This window comes from Rhinolophus sinicus, chromosome 2 (genome assembly GCF_057876585.1).
Source record: "Rhinolophus sinicus isolate RSI-liver-muscle chromosome 2, RSI-T2T, whole genome shotgun sequence".
Lineage (NCBI taxonomy): Eukaryota > Metazoa > Chordata > Mammalia > Chiroptera > Rhinolophidae > Rhinolophus > Rhinolophus sinicus.
In genome coordinates, this window is record NC_142502.1 from 95,527,517 (window position 1) to 95,548,895 (window position 21,379).

The 21,379-nt window shown below is 50.0% G+C and overlaps 2 protein-coding genes across 4 annotated transcripts in view; one reads left to right on the plus strand and one right to left on the minus strand.

Annotated features, from left to right (window-relative positions):
• The first annotated feature begins 7,008 nt into the window (after window positions 1-7,008).
• DNPH1 (2'-deoxynucleoside 5'-phosphate N-hydrolase 1) lies at window positions 7,009-11,468 on the plus strand. The gene is made up of 4 exons (XM_019738399.3): window positions 7,009-7,251; window positions 10,703-10,771; window positions 10,940-11,050; window positions 11,221-11,468. Exons 1-4 carry the CDS (start codon window positions 7,050-7,052, stop codon window positions 11,385-11,387), a joined length of 549 nt encoding a protein of 182 aa, XP_019593958.2. The 5' UTR covers window positions 7,009-7,049; the 3' UTR covers window positions 11,388-11,468.
• Window positions 11,469-11,956: 488 nt separating this feature from the next.
• The window catches only part of CUL9 (cullin 9), a 35,278-nt gene continuing 25,855 nt past the window's right edge, over window positions 11,957-21,379 (minus strand). For 2 of the 3 annotated variants that reach the window (XM_019738396.3, XM_088795715.1), the window contains 12 exons: window positions 20,843-21,093; window positions 19,531-19,876; window positions 15,824-15,964; window positions 15,514-15,678; window positions 15,167-15,330; window positions 14,725-14,818; window positions 14,154-14,228; window positions 13,893-14,003; window positions 13,617-13,734; window positions 13,096-13,229; window positions 12,355-12,428; window positions 11,957-12,274 (listed from right to left, as the gene is read on the minus strand). In XM_019738396.3, coding sequence (XP_019593955.3) covers window positions 12,076-12,274; window positions 12,355-12,428; window positions 13,096-13,229; window positions 13,617-13,734; window positions 13,893-14,003; window positions 14,154-14,228; window positions 14,725-14,818; window positions 15,167-15,330; window positions 15,514-15,678; window positions 15,824-15,964; window positions 19,531-19,876; window positions 20,843-21,093 — 1,872 coding nt within the window. In that variant the 3' untranslated portion in view covers window positions 11,957-12,075. Of the gene's footprint in view, window positions 12,275-12,354; window positions 12,429-13,095; window positions 13,230-13,616; window positions 13,735-13,892; window positions 14,040-14,153; window positions 14,229-14,724; window positions 14,819-15,166; window positions 15,331-15,513; window positions 15,679-15,823; window positions 15,965-19,530; window positions 19,877-20,842; window positions 21,094-21,379 lie in introns of those variants that run through there. The other variant, XM_088795714.1, reaches the window with a different exon arrangement.

The window sequence follows — 21,379 nt, forward strand, 5'->3', positions numbered from 1 at the left end:
AAATGGACAGAGGATCTGAATAGATATTTTTCCAAAGAAGACATACAAATGGCAAACAGTTACATTAAAAGGTGCACAAAATCATTCATCATCAGGGAAATGCAAAGTAAAACCACAATAAGATATCACCTCACACCTGTCAGAATGGCTGTCATCAAAAACACATGAAATAACAAGTGTGGGTGAAGACATGGAGAAAAGGGAACCCTGGTGCACTGGTTGGTGGGATTGTAAATTGGTGCACCACTGTGGAAAACAGTATGGAGGTTCCTCAAAAAATTGAAATAGAACTACCTTATGACCCAGCAATTCTACAGCTGAGTATTTATCCAAAAAAAAAAAAAAAAAAAAAAAATGAAGTCACTGTCTTGAAAAGATATGAGTACCCCTATGTTCACTGCAGCATTATTTACAATAGCCAACACATGGAAACAACCTAAGTGTTCGCTGGTAGACGAATGGATAAAGAAAATGTGGTATATATACACAATGGAATATTATTCAGCCATAAAAGAAGAAAATCCTGCCTGTTGGGAGAACGTGGATGGAGCTTGAGGGCATTATACTAAGTGAAATAAATCAGGCAGAGAAAGACAAAGACTAAGTGAAATAAATCAGGCAGAGAAATGTATCATATTACTTACAGGTGGGATCTAAAAAAATAAAACCAAACTCATAGATGCAGAAAACAGATTGGTGGTTGCCAGAGGCAGGGAGTGGGGGTGGGTGACATGGGTCAATGTGGTCAAAAGGTACAAACTTCCAGTTATAAGATAAATAAGTCCTGGGATGCAATGTACAGCATGGTGACGACAGTTAATAATACTGTATTGTGTACTGAAAGTTGCTAAGAGAGTGGATCTTAAAAGAAAAAATTGTGTAACTATGTGCAGTGATGAATGTTAACTAGTCTTATTGTGGGAATCATTCTGCAGTATATACATATATTGAATCATTATGTTGTACACCTAAAACTAATATAATGGTATATGTCAATTATATCTCAATTCTTAAAAATCTGCATAAGAAAAATCATGACAAACAAACAAACAAAAAAAAAAAGGAGCAAGGGAAAACCATGGTAAAGACATAGCACAAAAGAGGATAACAGGAAAAAGCCAAATGTGTAATTAATCACAATAAATATAAATGGATGAAATTCATTGATTAATAGAGCATCCGCTTTAAAAGCAGCAGGTATATGCTGCTTACTAGAGACACACTTGGAATACAGAAAGATTGACATTAAAGGTATAAAACTATACAAGTCCAAAAGAATTTATTAGGAAAACAAGTGAGTCACATAATAAGGATAAAAAGTATACCACCAAGAACACATAATAATTCTAAGATTGTACTCACCTAATAACAGTTTCAGACTACAAAGAAAAATATAGGCAAACTTGCAAGGAAAAAATTAAAAATTCACTGTCAAAGGGAGGTTTTACCTAATTTATCTTAATAATTGATAAATCAATCACCAAAATAATAGTAAGGATAGAGGAGATTTGAAAAATAAAAAATAACAAGCTTGATCTGTGATACTATGTATTATACTGTGTCTGTTGTATCTATTTTAGATATTATATACACATATATCTATTATACATAGATTATGTATATACATACATATCTATTATATACATAACAGATAATATGTGTATATAATAGATAATATGATATTTATAATAGATATTATAATATATGTAATATATAAAGATCTGAAATAGATATAATGTTAAGATTTGGTAAACCTGGGTATTGGATACATGGATATATGATATATTATTCTCCATACTTTTTTCAAACTTGATACATTTTTAAATAAATTTTAAAATTAACAATTATTCACAAGAAACTCTAAAATGGAGCACTTAGACTGAATTCCCTGTTTTGGTCTCTACAGATGCCTGACACAGAAAGAAGAGCTAGGAGTCCAGATATTTCCCCCTTCCACAAAATTTCCAGCATGGATAATGTCACCAGCAAGAAAAGCATCCTAGCAACTGGAATGGGGAGGAATCAGATTAAGAATGTACCCAAGTAAGGTGGCTATAATATATGAAGGCAGAAATTCTCTACCCTGTTTCCTCTACAACATATCTGAGAAAGGAAAGTCACATTTGAAATGAACGAACCAACAAACAAAAACCCAGGAGGGTAAATCTGGTCCCTGCTACTCCTTCTTGGCCGGAAACAGATGTTTGATCCGGGTGTTAAATAGAAGCATAAGGATAAGTTAGAAGGAACCCTCCACATACTGGTTTCTGCCTTCTCTGAATAGCTCAGCCCTTTGCACAGGGCTGCACGGCAGTGATTAGACTTCTCCCATTCTTGAGCTAAGCCTGGCGCTTCCCAAAGCCAAACAGTGTCTAAAGTCTCAGACTCTCCTTTACTTTTGGTACCTACTTTAGTGCCCGCTGAGTGTCTCACACAAAATAAATGCTTTAAGAAATGTGTCTCCAACGCTATAATTAAAAGAGACTTAAAAGACATATAAAAAATGAATAAGGTTAAACCATATGTCCAAGGGTGCACAGTTGGGTGATAAAATCGTAAAGAAACATAAGGAAGTTGATTTATGTCCATTTTTTATCCTTTCTATAACAGTAAGGAAAATGGTTACTTTTGAAGGCTGTGATTGGGATGGAGCACATGGAAACTTCTGGGATGGAGCACATGGAAACTTCTGGGTGGCTGAAGATCTATTTTTTGACACAAGTGGTGGTTACAAGAATATTTGTCTTAGAATAATTCATTTACTTTATGGTGGTTTTGTGCAAGTGGGTTTTTATTTTATAATAAACACATTTTTGTTGGTATAGCCAATGAATGAATGAATGAATGAATGAATGAATGAATGAATGAATGAATCTGGGCATTGAGCATCAGTAGTTGCTAACATCAAAAAACAGAGACATCCCTTTGAAGTCCGATCGTGTTGAATAGTTCATTCTGTTTTTATTGCTGAGTGGTACTCTATTGTATAAGCATAGTAAAATTAGTTTATCCTTCTATTGAAAGACATTTGGATTGTTGCCAGTGAGGGGCTCTTGTAAATAAAACCGCCATAAACAAACAAAACCAAAAAAAACAAGGAAAAAAGAGAGTCATTCTGACACTTCTGTGCCCCATGATGGGCGTACACACCACGTGTGAAGCAGTCTTGCCCAAAACTGAATTTGAATCTGATCAAATCTCTAGGTCTAACTCCAATGTACAGGACAGAGGAACACTTTAAATGACAGTACAAGGACATGTAATCAGCCAAGTCCAGACAGAGTGAGGAAACTGCAGTACAAATGAAGGGAGAGGAGAGAACACACAGGGGGAATATGTTGATTAAAATAGACTTAAAAGACACGCCAACCAATCACAATATATGGCTTCATGTGACTCCTGCTTGTAAACAAATAAACTGTAAACATTTATAACATTTCTAAGACAATTGGAGATTTGAACACTGATGGAATATTTGAGGGCAAAAAAATCTTGTTAAAATGTTTTAGCTGTGATAATGGTATTTCACTTACTTTTTTTTTAAAGAGTATCTTTTAGAGACATTAAAATATTTACAAATGAAATAATATGATCTTGAATTTGCATCAAAATAGTACAGTGAGAAAATTGGATATGGGTAGAGATGGACCAAAATTGACCATAAATCGATAATTGTTGAAGCTTATTATACTATTTACTATTTTCTGCACTTTATTTTTGCTTTTTAAAAAACAGCTTTATGAAGTATAACTTACATATCAGTAAAATCCACTAATTATAAGTGTGCAATTTAATAATATTTTGTAAATGTATAGAGTTGTGCAATCATCACGACAATCCAGTTTTAGAACATTTCCATCTCCCCCCAGGAAGTTTCCTTGGGCCCTATGTAGGTAATGCCCACTCCCGCCTCAGCCTCTAGTCGTCTGCTTTCTGTCTCTCTAAATATGCCTTTTCTGGACATTTCTCTTAAATGGAATCATACAATAGGTAGTCTTCTGATATTCTCTCTGTTAGTTTCTATGTTTGCCATTTTCCATAATGAAAACAATTTGTTGGCTTGAGCGATGACTTACATTTGTATAGAACTTAGTGTTTTGTAAAGTGCTTTCACAAACCAGGTAAGTAAGGCAGGATAACATTTCTCACCGATTTTATGGATGAGGACACTGAAGCCCAGAGGGCTTATGGGACCGGACCAAGGTCACAGAGCTAATTAGTAACTGAATTAGGATTCGATTCTGGCCTCCTGCCACCTGGTGAGATATCTTCCCCCGTCATGTGGCCTCATTAGACCGCCCACTATTCTGTCCCCCCATCCCATCACGGTGCTGGCTGTGCATCCTCGTCAACAGTGGATATAGAACCAATCTCAGATTTATTTCCCATCCGTAGAAACAGACAAAACATCCCTTCCATTCTGTCTCCTTCAGCCCAAGGTGGAAAGGGGATGCCAGCCACCTCAGAGGTGTGGGCCCTAAGGAGATGGAGGCTGGTGTATTTTCTTTAAGACACAGAGGTGGAAACAAGATGTTTTGTGTGTATTTGTGCATGTGTGGTCCTCCCCTGTGGGGAGAACTGGAGGGAACTTGTGAGCCTGGCTAATGAGGGTGAAGAAGGTGACCCATCAAGGCTTCCTTACTAAAGGCGTGTGTGAGTGTGAGTGTGTGGGTGTGTGTGTGAGCGTGCCTGAAGAGCACCAGTGCACACCTGTGCATACACGTTTGCCCCCATGGTCCCTGTATCTGCGGCTGGGCCCATCAGTGGACAGAAATATCCTAAAATCTCTTTGCCTTCTCTCTGTGTTTTTTCGTTAAAAATAAAATTATTGTTGTGCCTGCTCTGTAACCTCACACTCTGGTGTTTTAATAGCTGTCATTCAGGAACAAGTCAGAAGAAACCGTGGACGGTGCTTTCCTCTGGGGAATGAGATTGGGGTCTCAGGACTCACTTCCTACTGCATGCCCTCTGCTTCATTTACATTGTTTTGTCCTATACGTGTGTTATTTTCATAATAAAATGAGGGGGAGATCATTATCACCTGTGAGCAATGGTGTGTTTCCCTGTCTCCCTGAAGATCCTGCTTCTGTCAGCCTGCTACAGGGCTGAGCAGATTACAAGGTGCTGTCAAATGCGACTTCTCATTTAATTCACTCTTTGAATGAACAAATATTTGATAAACATTTCCTATGTGCCAGGCACAGTTCTAGAAGCTGGGGATATAACAGTGAACCAACCAGATAAAAATCCCCACCTTCCTGGGGACTTATATTCTACTAGTAGGTATAAAAAGATATACAACAAAAATAATAAAGTAGGGGCAGCTGGATGGCTCAGTTGGTTAGAGCGTGAGCTCTAAACAATGGGGTTGCTTGTTCGATTCCCACATGGGCCAGTGAGCTGCACCCTCCACAACTAGATTAAAGACAACGAGCTGCTGCTGAAAGAGAAGAGTCAGTTGGTTAGAGGAAGCGTTCTTAACAACAGGGTGCCGGTTCAATTCCCACCATTGGATGGTGGGCTGCGCCCCCTGCAACTAAAGACTGAAAACGGCAACTGGACTTGGAGCTGAGCTGCTCCCTCCACAGTTAGATTGAAGGACAACAACTTGGAGCTGATGGGCCCTGGAGAAACACACTGTTCCCCAATATCCCCCCCCAAAAAAATAGTAATAAAGTGGATGGTACCTGAGAAAAGGCAGGGCAGGGAAGGGGATCGGGAGGAGGTTACCCTGTTGAAGAGGGTGCAAGAGGGTGGTCAGGGAAAGTGACAAGTGAACAAAGACTTGGAGGAGATGAGGGAGTGACCCAGGGAGCCATCTGGGACAAAAAGTGTTCCAGGGAACAACAAATGCAAAGGCTCTGAGGCTAAAGCACGGCGGGCACGCTTGAGGAATAGCCAGGAAGCCAGGGTAGCTGCAGAAAAGTCGGTGAGAGTAATGGAGCTGGGGTTACAGAGGTAAGACAATCACCAGATCACGTGGGCCTGGCAGGCCACTGTGGGAGTTTGGTTTTTACCCTCAGTGAGAAGGGTGCCATCAGAGAGTGTGAGCAGAGGAGGGTCATGACCTAACTAATGTGTTCACAGGGTCACTCTGGCTGCTGAGTGGAGGCCAGACTGCGTAGCAGTGAAGTGGGGAGCCTGTGCGGAGACTGCTGAGGGAAGTCTGGTCGAGTATGGCTGTAGTGGAGGTGATGAGTGGGCGTCAGAATCCGGAAATCTTCAGAAGGGAGAACCGACAGGAGTTGCTGATGGATTGGATGTAGGGTTTGAAAGAGAAGAGTCAAGAATGACTCTAAGGGGCCAGCCCGGTGGCTCAGGCAGTTGTAGCTCCAAGCCCCTAACTCCGAAGGCTGCTGGTTCGATTCCCACATGGGCCAGTGGGCTCTCAACCACAAGGTTGCTAGTTCAATTCCTTGAGTCCCACAAGGGATGGTGGGCAGCGCCCCCTGCAACTAAGATTGAACACAGGCACCTTGAGCTGAGCCTTCAGCTGAACTCCTGGATGGCTCAGTTGGTTAGAGCCGGTCCTCTCAACCACAGGGTTGACTGTTCGACTCCCGCAAGGGATGGTGGGCTGCGCCCCCTGCAACTAGCAACGGCAACTGGACCTGGAGCTGAGCTGCGCCCTCCACAATTAAGACTGAAAGGACAACAACTTGACTTGGAAAAAAGTCCTGGAAGTACACACTGTTCCCCAATAAAGTCCTGTTCCCCTTCCCCAATAATAATTTAAAAAAAAAATCTTAAAAAAAAAAAAGAATGACTCCAAGGTTTTGAACCTGAGCAGCTGCATAGATGAGGAGGACGAAGGGGCAGCAGGCAGAGAAGTGGGTGAGGTGGGGAAGACCACGAGCTCTTCCAGGACGCGTTCAAGTTAAGAAGTCCAGGAGGCTGTGGGTTCCTCACACATGGGTGTCGTCGCCCATCCTCCCCATTTCACAGAATTGGACCCTTGGGTACCAGAGCTCTGCGCCGCCCCGCCCCGGTCACGCGGCTGCGGGCTGTCGCCCCCTGGCGCCGGAAGGTGAGCGGCGTTGGCGGCGGAGATGGAGGCGACGGTGGCCCGCGGGGCGGAGTGCGGGGAGCCCAGGCTGCTGGGCGAGCCCGGCCGCCGGGCCCTGTACTTCTGCGGGAGTATCCGCGGCGGGCGCGCGGACCGGGAGCTGTACCAGCGGATCGTGTCGCGACTGCGGCGCTTCGGGGCCGTGCTCACCGAGCACGTGGCGGCCGCCGAGCTGGGCGAGCGCGGTGAGGCCCCGGCGGCGCTGGGCTCGGGCTCCTTCCCCTCCACGAAAACTGTCCTCCGCCCAGGAATGGGGGCCGGGGCTCAGACGGCACGTGTGTGCGTCCAGCTGTGGTGTGAGCCCAGCCTCCGTCCTCAGTTATTATCTCGGCCTTTGGTTCCTTCTTGAAGAACTTTCTTCAGCTCTTCCAGGGCGTCTGCAGGGAGGGCAGCCTAGGCGTGGGTGGGGCTACTTGGGTTCCCACGTCACCCGCTGGCAACTTCTTCCCAGCCTAAGACAAAGCTTATCCTTCTGCTTTCTGGTTTGCCATCAAAGTATAGACCGGACAGCTCCAGTCCTCTCCACCACCACCGGTTGCTCTCTCACGCCCTCTGATCAAGATGTTACTACTGTGCTCTGCTCCTGGCTGCTGGGTCTTCCCCTCCCGCACGCCCTGCCTCCCCCCTCACCCCCCCCTCTTATTGAGATATAATTGACATGTAGCACTGTATAAGGTTAAGGGGTACAGCATGATGACCTGACTCACATATATTGTGGAAGGATTACCACAATAAGGTAACAGCTATCACCTCATATAGATACAAAAAAAGAAAAAAATTTTTTTCCTTGTGATGAGAACCCAGGATCTCTCTTACCAGCTTTCAAATAACCACAGCGCATGCTGACTGCAGACACCATACACATTACAGCCCTGCTACTTACTTATCTTATAACCGGAAGTGTGTCCCTTTTGACCAACTTCACCCGATTTCCCCACACCCCCACCCCAAGCCCCACCTCTAGTAACCACAAATCTTATCTCTTTCATAGTTTGGGTTTTTCTGGTTTTTGTTTTTTTAGATTCCACATATAAGTGAGATCATACACTATTGCTTTCTTTCTTTGTCTTATATCACTTAGCATAATGCCCTCAAAACCCTTTCATGTTTTCCCAAATGGCAGGATTTCCTTCTTTCTCATGGCTGAATAATATTCCATTCTCTCTCCATCTGTGTGTGTGTATCACAACTTCTTTATCCATTCATCCACTCCTGAACACTTAGGTTGCTTCCATATCTTGACTAATGTAAATAATGCTGCTATGAACATGGGGTACAGATATCTCTTTGACATAGTGTGTTTTGTTTCCCTTGGTTATAGTCCCCAAAGTAGGATTGCTGGATCATATGGTAGTTCTATTTTTAATGTTTTGAGGAACCCCCATACTGTTTTCTATAGTGGCTGTGCCAGTTTACAATCTTACCGACAATGCACAAGGGTTCCCTTTTCTCCACTCTCACCAGCATTTGTCTTTTTGAGGATAGCCATTCTAACAGGTGTGAGGTAATATCTTGTTGATTTTGATTTGCATTTCCCTAATGATTAGTGATGTTGAGCACCTTTTCATGTACCTGTTGGCCATTCATACACCTTTGGTATATGTCTATTCAGTTCCTTTACCCATTTTTAATTGGATTGTTTTCTTGCTATTGAGTTGTATGAGTTTTTTTAATATATTTTGGATATTAACCCCTTATCAGATACATAGTTTGCAAATATTTTTTCCTATCCTGTGGGTTGTTTTTGTTTTGTTGATCATTTCTTTTGCTGTGAAGCTTTTTAGTTCGATGTAGTGCCACTTGTTTACTTTTTATTTTGTTGCTTGTGCCTTAGGTGTCATATCCACAAAAAACACTGCTAAGACCCATGTCAAATAGTTTTTTCCTATGTTTTCTTTTAGGAGTTTTATGGTTGCTGGTCTTACATTTAAGCCTTTAATCCATTTTGTTAATTTTTGTGAGTGGTGTAAAATAGGGATCTAGTTTCCTTTTACATGTGAGTATAGTTTTCCCAGCACCAGTTTTTGAAGAGACAGTCTGTTCTCCACTGAATATTCTTGACTCCCTCATCATATGTTAGTTGCCTGTATATGCATAGGTTTATTTCTACGCTCTCGATTCTGTTCCATGAGTCTATGTGTCTGTTCTTATGCCAATACCCTACTGGTTTATTGTAGCTTTATAATATAGCTTGAAATCTGTTTGTTCTTCTTTCTCAGGATTAGTTGGGCTATTTGGAGTCTTTTCTGGTTCCACATAAATTTTAGGATTGCTTTTTTCTACTTCCGTAAGAAATGCCATTGCATCTTGATAGGGATTACACGAAATCTGTAGATGGCTTTGGGTAGTATGGACATTTTAACTATACTAATTCTTCCTATCCATGAACACGGGATACCTTTCCATTTATTTGTGCCTTCTTCGATTATTTCTTTCATCTGTCTCTTGTAGTTTTCAGTATAGAGATCTTTCATCTCTTTGGTTAAATTTATTCTTAAGTATTTTATTGTTTTTGATGCTATTGTAAATAGGATTGCACTTTTTATTTCATTTTCAGAAAATGCATTGTTACTGCTGGGTCTTTCTAAAACATGGTTTTGATCAGTTGGTCTGGACTCTCAGTGACTCTTCTAGTTTGAAAATTGTGCCTAGAACTCTTATACTTCTGCTCAGAAAACTTTAAGTGGTTCTCCTTGCCCCACCCAGGAGCAGATCCAGGATTTGTGGGACTTCATGCAATTCTGGGAGACCTCTTTAAAAAGACAAAATCACAAAATTGCTAGGGCACTGGAAAGGGCCTGTGCAAGTGAAGGAGCCTGAAGCTTAAGGGTCGTTGGTTTCACAGTATGTCCACTTCTGCCTGGTGGTTCTTGAATTCAGTGTGCTCAAGTATGATCTGGGGAGCTTTTTTAAAAGGCAGATTCTCATAGAGAAGGAGAGAATGAAGCCTTAGAATCTCTTTTTGACAGTTCTCCAGTGATTTTTGCTCCCATGTGGGTGGCTGTGAGCCTAATAGCCCTGACGGATAACATTTCAAGCTGGAACGCTTAGATCCTTGCCCTCTGACCCCAGTATGCCTCTCCTACCTTCTTTCCCATCACCTCCTACTCACCACTGTTCCTTCCAGCAGTGGTTCTCAAATGTTAGTGGGTACGAGAATCCCCTGGAGAGAGCTCATGAAGTAGCTGGACTCAGACACCCGGGTCTTTGTAGTTTTACCAAGTTCTCAGGTGATTTCTGGTCCCCACCAAGCCTGAGAGCCACTGTTAGGCTCTAGTCTAGTCTTTCTCCATCTTTTCCTCGCATGGGCCAGTCCTTGCTCCTGCCTGACATTTCCCCACCTGGGATGCTCTTCCTCCTTCTCTAATCACTGGCCCACATGTTAGTCATTCCCTTCATCTCGGCTGTCACTCACCTGGCCCTAATCACACATGCTTCCTTTCACAGGATTGAGTTTTTCTTGTGACTACTCCATTTCCTTACTCCTTTTCATGGACTCTTAGGCCCTCAGACGTCATCTCGTACATCTCCTTCCCACCCTGAGCAGTATGGATATGGGGTGACACAGCGGGGAGGTACTAAGTATTGAGGACCGGGGTGGGGGCGAAGCCCGGAATAGCTTTCCCTCAACCACAGGGGAAGAGGCTGCTGGAGGCGACAGGCTCATCCATGAGCGGGACATGGCCTGGCTGCAGCAGGCAGATGGTGAGTGGCCCTCCCTCCTACCTGTGAACTCCTCTAGGGTGTTAGGTCCCCCAAACATGCCTGGCCTGCCCACCTAGGCCTCCCTACAGCATCTTCCTCACCATACCCACCTGCCATCTTTTCCTTACAAGCCCAGATATTGAGCCTCTGTCTCCTCTTTCTTCCCAGTGGTCGTGGCGGAAGTGACCCAGCCATCCTTGGGCGTAGGCTACGAGCTGGGCCGGGCTGTGGCCCTCAAGAAGCCAATCCTGTGCCTGTTCCGCCCGCAGTCTGGCCGAGGTGAGCACAAGCCCTGGATGGCCACTCCCTCTCTTCAGCTTTCTGAGGACCCAGCCCAAACTCCTGCCTTGGGGGGGTCTCTGAGTACAGTGCACACCCCCAATAAGGGCTGGGGAAGGGAAGGGAGCAGGGGATGTGGGAAGCATCCTCGCCTCCCCCCTCCTGCCCAGTGCTTTCAGCCATGATCCGGGGAGCAGCAGACGGCTCGCGCTTCCAGGTGTGGGACTACGAAGAGGGAGAGCTGGAGGCCGTGCTTGACCGATACTTTGAGGCGCCTCCTCCCGAGCAGGTGGCTTCCTCCCCTGCCCCAACCGCTTGCCTCGGCCCCACTGTCTGAAATTCTTCTGCTCGCACTCTGCTCTGTACCACTCTGGCCTCAGCCCCAGTACCAAATTAAAAGGTATGTTTACAATCCTAACTTCGCGCCTGTATGTGTGGTGGGGCAGGGCCAGCCCTCAGAGTATCCCTTCCCACCCCACTTCACTGCAAGATGTAGAGACCCTTTAAGTCGTAGGCCCCCCAGCGGATACTTTCTGCTGCCCGTAAGCTTCTGCCAGGAACATTCAGCAGCTCAGAGGGAGGCCGATCATGGGGCGGGGGGGGGGGGGGGGGGGGGGGGGGGGGCGGGGGTGGTGCGGGGGGGGGGGGGGCAGCCGCTCCCCGTCTCTTCTGGGCTCTAACACTGGGCTGGATCTGGGAAAAGTGGGCAAGTCTGCACCTGGCCCTGGACCAGGTGGACCCTCATTCCCCTTTATCGCTGAAGTCAAAGGGGTCACCTTTGGGCCTTCTATGATGACAGAAGAGTCTGGAGGTCTGAAGAAAACTAAAGACTGAGCAGGGCTGGGCGTGTGGGAGGGGGGAGCTGAAGCGGGCCTTTGGGGAGCTGCCCAGCCTGCTTCAGAGACGTCTGTGGAAAGGTTTATTCAGTAAACAGGAGGCGCTGCGGCCGCTGGGACTCGCCCCTCCCCCCACCCGTGACAGTGCCGTGGTCACGCACGGTGCCAGGGGCTCCCTGACGCCTGCCCTCAGTCGTAGGCCTCCTCATCCTCCTCCTCTTCGCCAAAGAAGAAAGTCTCTCGGTCCAGGTTCTCAGACTCCTCGTCATAGGAGAAGCTGTCGTTGTCCAGCTCCTCATCGAACTCGTCCTGCTGCCACTCAGGCACATCATCCTCGTCGTCTTCGTCTTCCTCCTCCTCCTCCTCCAGCCCCGAGGAGCCCGGGGGCCTAAGGGGAGAGCGCCACTCAGCCCCCGACGGCGCCTGGCACGTCCCACTCCCCCCAGGAGCTCTGCCCACCCTACTCACTGATTGCTGGGCACGTTGGACCCTTTCGCCTCCTGGGCCTCTAGCGACGGGCTCTGGAGACCAACGCGGAAATCCTGGCAAGGGGACGGGAGGGTGTGGGGAGGAGAGTAGAGGCCACTGGGTCTCTGTGCCCAGCATTTCTTCAGCTGGTGTTGTCTGCGGGCCTACTGGGTGCCACGCTCCTGGCAGGAAGGCTCCCACCGGCTCTCCCTCCCTCCCCACAGCCCCTCTCCAACCACTGCCTTGTGTGGTTTCACTCAGAGGTGGCCTCCAGGGACACGGGACACAACGGTGAGGCCACCAGCCCTGTGCTTCGGGAGCTTACAGTGTATGTACGCATCTGTTCTACCCCAGGGACTCACCAGTCCGTAAGCTCCCGAGGGCAAGACTCATAGTTTAGACCCAACATCAGCGTATTAGGACTGGAAACCACTTCAGAGATCCCTTACTCCAGGGGACCCCGAGCCCCTGGGCCCTACTCCTGCATTCTGAATCCACATCTGGGAGTTGTGGCTGAAAACATTCCCCAGCTGATCCCGAAGAGCAAGCATCTGGCCAAATACCCTTGATGTGGGCTAACTCCCTTATCTTGTAGGAAACGCGGTCAGGTGGCAGGGTCCCACAGCGTCCAGCAGGCTGGCCCAGGAGCTGGACATTCATTCGCCCTCACTGCCTTTGCTCCTGGACACCCCGGGGCAGGGGCTGCGCTGGGCACGGAGGCCCGGGGCCGGGGGAGCCTACCTGGGTGGAATGCTGCAGGATAGCGAGCAGCCTCTCCTGGATCCGCCGGAGCAGCTCCAGGCCCGTGTTGAGGCTGTCTGCCCGCAGGAGGCGCAAGGACGAGGCCAGGTCTCGGCACCGCAGCAGGGTCTCCTCTACAGAGGGGGCAGGCACAGGGGCTCCCTCCCTTCTTTCATCCCTTCCATTCCTTCCTTCAACACACACCTACCAAGTTCTACCAACATCTGCCAGGCCAAGCTCTAACCCTCCATTCTCATGGGGCTTACACTCCAATGGTGGGGACACATCGTAATGAAATCAAAGGCCTGGGGGACCTGTGCCCTTAGGCACTCACAGCATGTAATATAGTCTTCATACCGGAATTTTAAAAGGCTGCTGGTGACATGGCTACAAAGAATTAAGAGGAGGAAGAGGTCCGAGTGAAGGCTGGGGGCCGGGTGGGGCACTGTTTCGCAGGATGGGGCGCTCGGAGGGGACAGGCGGGCAAGCGAGAGGGCCGAGCGGGCGGGGCCGGGCCTCACCCAGAAGGATCTGCAGGGCATTGGTGTGCAGCTCCAGGCTCTCTGTCTGCTGCTCCAGCACGTCCAGGGGCTCTGTGTCCTGGTTGTAGAAGCTGTACACGCAGGCATAGGCCAGCACCTACGGGAGCCCCAGTCAGGCTTCTCCCCACTGAGGCCTGGCACCTGCCCTCCCACCTGCTTCCTCCTCATCCCCCCATCCAGGCGGGTTCAAGGGAAGTGGCCGGGCCCACTGCACGCCCCGACATACCCCTCCTCCCCTCCCCCAGCTGCCACAACCTTTCGGGCCTGCTCAAGTCCCCGGCAGGCATCACTGAGGAAGGTGAAGGACTTGGCTGGGGGCACATCATGGATGGCAGCCAGGCGATTCCGCAAGTTCACAGCAAACTCCTGCGCACAGGGCTGGAGTCAGTGATACGCCGGCACCTGCAGCCCCAGCCAATCAGAACAGCAGCCTCCAACCCGTTCTCTGGCCCCTCCGCGGCCATGCCCCCCTCCCTGTGACCTTCTCACCGACCCAACTCTTTCCTCCCTGCTCACCCGGGCCTGGTGATGGAAAGTGCATCTCTCATTATAGTCCTGAAACCGCTTCTCTTGACGAGCTGCCTTGCTTACCTGTAAGGACGTGTTGAGAGGGTTACTGGGCTTTGTTGGGACAGAATGTGGCTCATCTCAGATGAGCCCCCATTCACAGAGGCCTTTCAACACTACCCAGATGTTTTCATTTAATCCTCAGAACTGTGAGGGAGGTCATATTATCAGCCCCTTTTGCAGATGAGGATGCTGAGGTGTGGACAAGTAAACGGACCCAAAGCCACACACTAAGCGGTGGACCAGGCTCGGACTCAGGGTCCTTGCTCTTCTCTGCTCTGCCCCGCTCGCCCCAGCCCACCTGGGTATGAGAAGTCCTACACGGGGGTTAAAGGTTGCTGTGCGCAGACCTCCCAGCACCTGTAGGCCTAGGTGGCTCTGTCTTCTCCCCACTGAGCCTTTGTCTCCACAGCTGTGCGGTTGCTCTGGACACAGAGCCCTCTTTGCCCAAGACCCTGCAACAGCATCCCATCCTGACTTCCCCTGGCCCCCACCCTCCTCCCGGCGACGGTCCCCTTACCATGGCAGAGCAGTTGTAATAGTCTTTGTGATTTGGCTTCCAGGACTTGAGGCAGCGCCAGCAGAATCCATGGTTGCATTTGGCACAGGTCATGCTAGGGAGGAAGCTCGCTGGTCAGAGGGCTCCTGCCTCTGGCCAGGGCCACAGCAGGAAGGCCAGGGGCCTGAAGGCACCTCTGAAGATGCCCCGGCCCCTCTATGCCTTTAGTCTCCCACATTACCGGTCACTACTGAATGCACCCTTGCCTCTGAATTCCCCCATACAGTGTAGACTTAAAAGTGGGGGAAGGAACATAAAACCCAGGAATCACCCTGGAGCATGCCCAGAAAGGGTGGTTGAGTAACTGCGCCTGTTGCTCGGCGTTCTGGTCAGCCCCATTTCTCACTAGCAGGTCTCCTACCCTCTCCCGTGCCTGCAGACTCCCCCAGGGCCCTCTTCTTACTGCAGACACCCCTCATTCTTCTCGATGGGAGCCTGACAGCTGGGACAGCGCTTAGAGATGAGCTTGGCCAGGTGCTTGCTCTGGGCCTCCACACTCATGCCATCGTAGTAGCCGCCGTCATCGACCCACTGAGACATGTGGCCACAGCTGGCAGGGTAGTGTGCCTAGAGCAGGAGGGGGCGGGGAGGACATAGCAGAGCCCTTACTGAGGGCAGCCCCGCTGGTGTGTGTGGGGGGGAACAGAGCCCCACTGGGTGGCCGAGGATGCTAACAAGGCAGAATCTGTGTGGGGGGGGCAGGGAGGGGGTGGATCCGGGCTCAGCATCAGGGCCAGGGTGGGGGCCCACCTCAGGGAAGCTGCAGGTGAAGCAGGAGGCCCAGCCACACTTGGAGCAGATGGTCCCGCAGCCCAGGCTCTGGCGGCACAGGATGCGGTCACAGCCCTGGGGGTTGGTGCACCAGGTCAGATTGGAGCAGCTTTCCACGTAGCCACGCAGGAGGGCCTTCTCGTACTGTGGGACACAGGTGCCACCAAGTGAGGGCCTGGTCTTGCCAGCATGCCACACCTTCAGGTCCCCCAGCACCCCGCATGCCAGCCCACTCCCTGGGGCCTGCCCATCTGGCTGTGCACCGAGCCTCTCTCAGGGGAGGGGATACCTTAGAGATGACCTCTGGTGAGGAGACGATGGCACGAATGAAGGCTCCGGTGGGCTGGGCAGGGCAGTCGGCGATGGGGCAGGTGCAATTCAGCACAAGGTTCTGCTCGATTCGCATTGTTAGATACTCATTCCAGCAAGACTGGGAGGGAACGGAGGGGCGCTCAGGGACAGTGCGGGAGCAGCACGAGGAGGTGGGGTCCTGGGCAGTAATCTAGCGGCCCTCCCTTCCCGAGGACGCAGAAGGCCAGAGACAAGCCTGCTTCTAAATCGACCTCAAAACTGACCCTAATCTTTCTGGCTTCCATGCATTTTCCTGGATTGGCCCAAATTACAGTTGTCTTTGAGGATGTGTGGGCCAGGATAGCAGCCTAATTATAATTATTGTTGGGCTTGATGTGGAGGGAATGGGTACAGAGAATCGAAGGGGGTGGGGGAAAGAGGAGGACGAGATGAGGAGAAAGAAAGACTCAAGTTCCACGAAAGAATTGGAGCGAGCAAGGTCAGAGAGAAAGGAGGCCTAGGAGATGAGTCCCCCTTTCCCCATTGGTGGCTGGCCTTGGACGCTGCAAACACACCTGTGGCCTCTCCTCCTGGCTCCACTTGCTCACCTCCATGCCTGTGTTGAGGCTCCTGTGCCCCCAGACTCAGACTTGCCCACTGCATCTCCCAAATCCTGATCAATGGCAGCACGGTGGCCCCAGGCCATGTTGGACCCTTCACATCTCTTAAATCCTGTCTTGTGCCCATAGCCCTGCCCCACCCTACACCAGGCCATTATCCTCTCTGCTCCTAAACTGCTGCCGGAGCCAGTCCTGACCAATGGTCTTCCTACCCCCCACCTCTCCCCATCACATCCATGGTCTATGCATGACAGCAGCCCGAGCCGCCTAAAATCCCCCAGTAACAGCCCCTTCCCTCACTGCCCACGGCCCGAGCTTTCCAAAACGAGGCATCTAACCCCCAGGAGAGGACATGTATCAGTGGTATCCAAGCTCCAGGATAAATGGGAAGCATTTTACTGGACTATTTTTACTCAGAGGAAAGTACTAAACAAAACACAACAAACCCCTTTTTATAGTGAAACAAACCCAGATAAATTGGGATGTTGGATGCAAAATTCCTGCATTTCTGAGATAAAACAGGAAGTTTCTCCAAATTCAGACCGCACACCTGCAGGCACACAGGCGCAGCAAGCTCCCCCCTCCCAGCCACGGAGGACGAAGGCCCGCTGATGCCTCAGTCCGGTGCGGCCCCACTCCCGTAAGGAGCCCCTCGGCTTTGGGCTTGCTCTTGGTTCATGCTGTTCCCGGTGCTCAGCCCAAGGAAGGTGCTCCCCAGCCCATGCCCCGCCTCCACCCCCCAATTCCACCTGCCACTCAAGGCTCACCCTGGGAAGCTGCCCCCAACTGCTCCAGACGCCAGGATTTCCCTGCTCTGAGTTCTCCTGCATTTCATTTGTGCCACTCAGCTGTGACTTATTCATAGGCTTCTCCTCGGCTGGGACTTGTTCAAGTAGCCTGTTTTTCTCAGTGGCATTTTCAGGCTCCCTGTCTCCACATCTCTGCAGCGAGGGGGTGCCCCAAGCTCAGCGCTTGGGCCTGCTTCTTTCTCCCTGGGTGATACCAGCCAGGCCTCGCCACGTCATTCTGAATTCAAAAACCCACTGTCCACTTGCCAGTCCCACAAAGGTGTCCAATAAGAAGCTCACAGTTCATGGCCATAAAAGACTGAATTCCCCCCTCAAAAACCTGCTCTCCACCCCAGGCCCCAGCCCCGGTACAAGATGACAATCCCATTCACCCAGATGCTCAGGTCAAAAACCCAGGGATCACCCTGGAGTCCCTAGTTCTACAGCCCACATCTAATCCCCCAGCCCTGTCAGCTCCACCTGCAAATGTCGCCAAACCCTCCCAGTCCTCTCCTCCCCACTGTCCCTCGGCCAAACCACCACCTTCTCTTCTTGCCTCTTTGTACACAGCTTCCACTCTTGTTCCCGTCCAAGCCTTTTCTCCACACAAAGCAATCCTTTCAAACACGTCAATCAGATCATATCACTCCCCTGCTTAAAACCCACCATGGCTTCCCCTAAAGGAAAACCCATTATCTGCCAATCCCGACCCAACTGGGCCCCTGGCCACCTCCCAGATCTCCTCTCCAGCTGCGGTCCCATGGCTTCCCTGTGTTTGCTCCTGCTCTTCCCTCTGTCTGCCACACTCTTCCCCAGATAGTCACCTCCTGGGACTGGCCTTCCCCGTGCCTCCCCAGGTGAAAGTCCCCGACAAGCCCTGCAGCCCAATCCGAACCCCAGTCACTTCCTACAACGAAGACCCCACGGGATTCTTTTCCCTGCATTTCTCATAAGTGTGGGGAGGGAGGGCCCTGGAGTGAGACCGCCAAAATCCAATCCTGACCTTGGGCAAATTCTTTCTCCTCCCGGTGCGTCTATCTGTCGTCTATAAAATGGGGAGAGTAAGAATATCTATCTCCCTAAACCAGGATGGGAATTCAGTGAGAGACTGCGTGTAAAATAGCACAATGGCCCAGCGTGAGTGCCCATCACTGTTAGCTGCTGTTACGAAGAGCGCACGGTCGTTACTTGGACTTTCCCACGCCCTCATTCAGCACCCAGAGCTATGCGCACAGTAAGTCCACGACAAATATGAATTAAATGAAAAAAATGCAAGTGTGAAGGAAAGAAGTAAGAAGCTGGGGGGGGGCAAGGAGCATAGGCAGCTATGTGAGAAGAGTAACCTGAAGCAGAGCAAAAGGGAACCAGAAAGAGAACCGGTTTGCACGCATGCAATGCCCCTGTCCAGGATGGCCCACCCCGGAGACACTGTTGGGAGGGAGAGGCAGCTAGAATCCTAGCAACACAGGCACTCGCCCTCTTAAGAGGATGGCTGCGGATAAGGCACCAGTTCTAAGAGCTGTGAGGCGGGGAATACCAGACACTCAGCACTCTGGTTGGGGGGGGGGGCTCTCCCACCCCTTCCTGCCTTTGAAGACTAAAGACTCACCCCCGACCGGCAGCCTTCTCTGCTTCAGCTGTACGACAGCAGGCCCTGCCTTCCCAAAACTGCCTTCCGCTTTTGTGCTATTTTCTGGTTTACTACATTGCTTTCTATTTGTGTATCAGGTGAGAATATACACAAAAGAAGTGATGATAGTCTGAGAGAGAGACGTGCATGGCGATAAGGAAACCACAAGCTACAGGCATGACCAATTGAATAGCACTTCCCATTGACAAAGTGCCTTCATGTATGCTGTGTGTGTGTGTGTGCGCATATGTGTGTGTGTGCGTGTGCGCGCACGTATGTGTGTGTGCGTGCGTGTGTGTACCAGTAGTTCTCAAATTTGGCTGAACACTCGAATCATCTGAGGAGCTTTCAAAGCTCCTGATGCCTGGATTTCACCTCCAGAGATTCTGATTTACTTAGCCTGGGGTATAGTATGAGCTTGAGAATTTTTAAAAGCCGCCAGTGACTACAAAATGCAAATTAAAAGTTTTGAGAACCATGGATGTATATATCCTAACCACCACCCTTCACAATGTCAAGGTAGATGACAAAACTCATGTAAGAGAGACTAGGAGCCTTGCCCAACATTGCCTAGGGTAGGAAATGGCGGCGCTGGGGCCGGAACCAATAATTTCCAAGGAATTATGCTTGAGCAGAAAGCTGGGGCGGGAGGACTGGTGGGCCTCACCTTGCAGCAGTAGTGCATGCAGCAGAGAGAGGGCAAGTCGGCGCTGGGCTCCAGGGGGCTGACACACACCGGGCAGTGGTCGGGGCGCGCGGAGGCGGCCTGGGCCTGGGGCACGCACAGCCCAGCCGCCAGCAGCAGTGGCTCAGGATTATCACTGTAGCTCTGCAGCAGCTGTTCGGCCCCCCAGTTGGAGTGAGCCAAAAGGTGCTGAGCCACATCTCGCTCTAGGTTCAGCGTCTCCTGCACCTGCCATACCGCCTGCTCCATCAACCCCTCTACCTCCTGGGGGCTCATGGTGCGACCTGCAGGCAGCTGAAGAGATGCCAGGGCGGCCACAGCTTCTGGGCTTGGGGGGAGAGAAGAGGCAGCGGTCAGTCTCCCTGCCCTGCTTATTCAACCTACTCCCTGAACCCCAGCTTGGCCCCCAGCTCCCATCGTGCTTGCGTCACCAGCCTGAGGACAACCACCCACACCCACTGTCAGAGCAGGGCCCTCCAGAGAAGCAGTTGTAGTGGCGGCTGCAGTGACCCAGGGCCCGGCAGGAATCCAGCAGGCAGGGGTGAGGATGCTGACTGACCTACAGCTGGATGGACAGTCCCACTGTGGGTCTCACCCAAAACGCTACTAGCGTGTCAGGTGAGAAGGGGTAGTCCACAGCCTTACTACTCCAAGTGCAGTTTGGGGCCCAGCAGTCGGTATCACAGGTCCTGTACTGAATGCACTGACTCGGGATCTGCACTTAAACAAGATCCCCGGGTGATGTCATGCATGTGGGAGTAGGAGAAAGATCACTCTGGAAAGCTCACTGTACAGCTAATGCAAACAGCAGGCATCAAAGCAGTGCCTTGGATCCGCTGTAAAAAGCTTTAGCAGTGCCAGCCAACTAGGGGACTCCTATGGCAAATTCCTCTGTAGAACAGGCTTCCCCAAAACTAGTGTGCATATTTCACTGAGCAGAGTGCACAGTTAGCACTCAATACATATGGCAGAATATTTCATATTTGCTCAGAATGAGAGAGACCTATAAAGGAGCTTACATGTCTGGGTCTCTTGCCTAAATGCTCTAGGAGGATGGGGACAGCAAGGCCCTTGATTAGGAAGGAAAAGAAGGAGTTGACGGCACTGGAAGGCGGAATGAAGACGATGAGAATGGGAAAAGTAACAAGTAGAGACAAAATGGGGATAGACGAAGAAAGAAACTAAGTGTTTCTCCACAAGGGAGCCTGGCTTTGGCACACAGCTCCTCCCAGGTTACTGTGGCACCACCTGTCATGGGGAGCCCATCCCTCTCTACTGGCTGGTGCGCACACACCTAGGCTTGGAAGTCTTGGTGGTCTGGTTGCCACAGAAGGGGACCTCTGCCTGACCTCGGCAGGGCCCCGTGGGCTCTGGGGTGGCGTACATCATGATCTGGGGCCGGTCATCACGCCGTTTCACATAGCCCTGACCCAGGAGGTGCAGGATGCAGGAGAGGACATCCGTACTGGTACAGGCCACGCCCCCAGCCACCGTGCGGCCCAGGCTTCCAGGGGGATTTGGACCCTTCTGCCAGGCTTCCAGCACCTGGATGGGAGGCGAGAAAACAGGCAGGCCCCTTTTACCTACAGGAGCCAGTCTGCCTGGGTTCAATGCCCAGCTCTGGCACGTACTAGCTGTGCGACTATGGATAAGTTACTAACTCTCTCATGCCTCATTTTTCTTATCTGTCAAATGGGGACGATGACGACGATGATGATGATGATGATGATGATGATAATACCACCCCCTATCACATAGAATTGTGCGAATTAAATGACTTAATAATGCAAACTCTTAGATTTAGGGCCTGGCATATAGTAAACACACATGT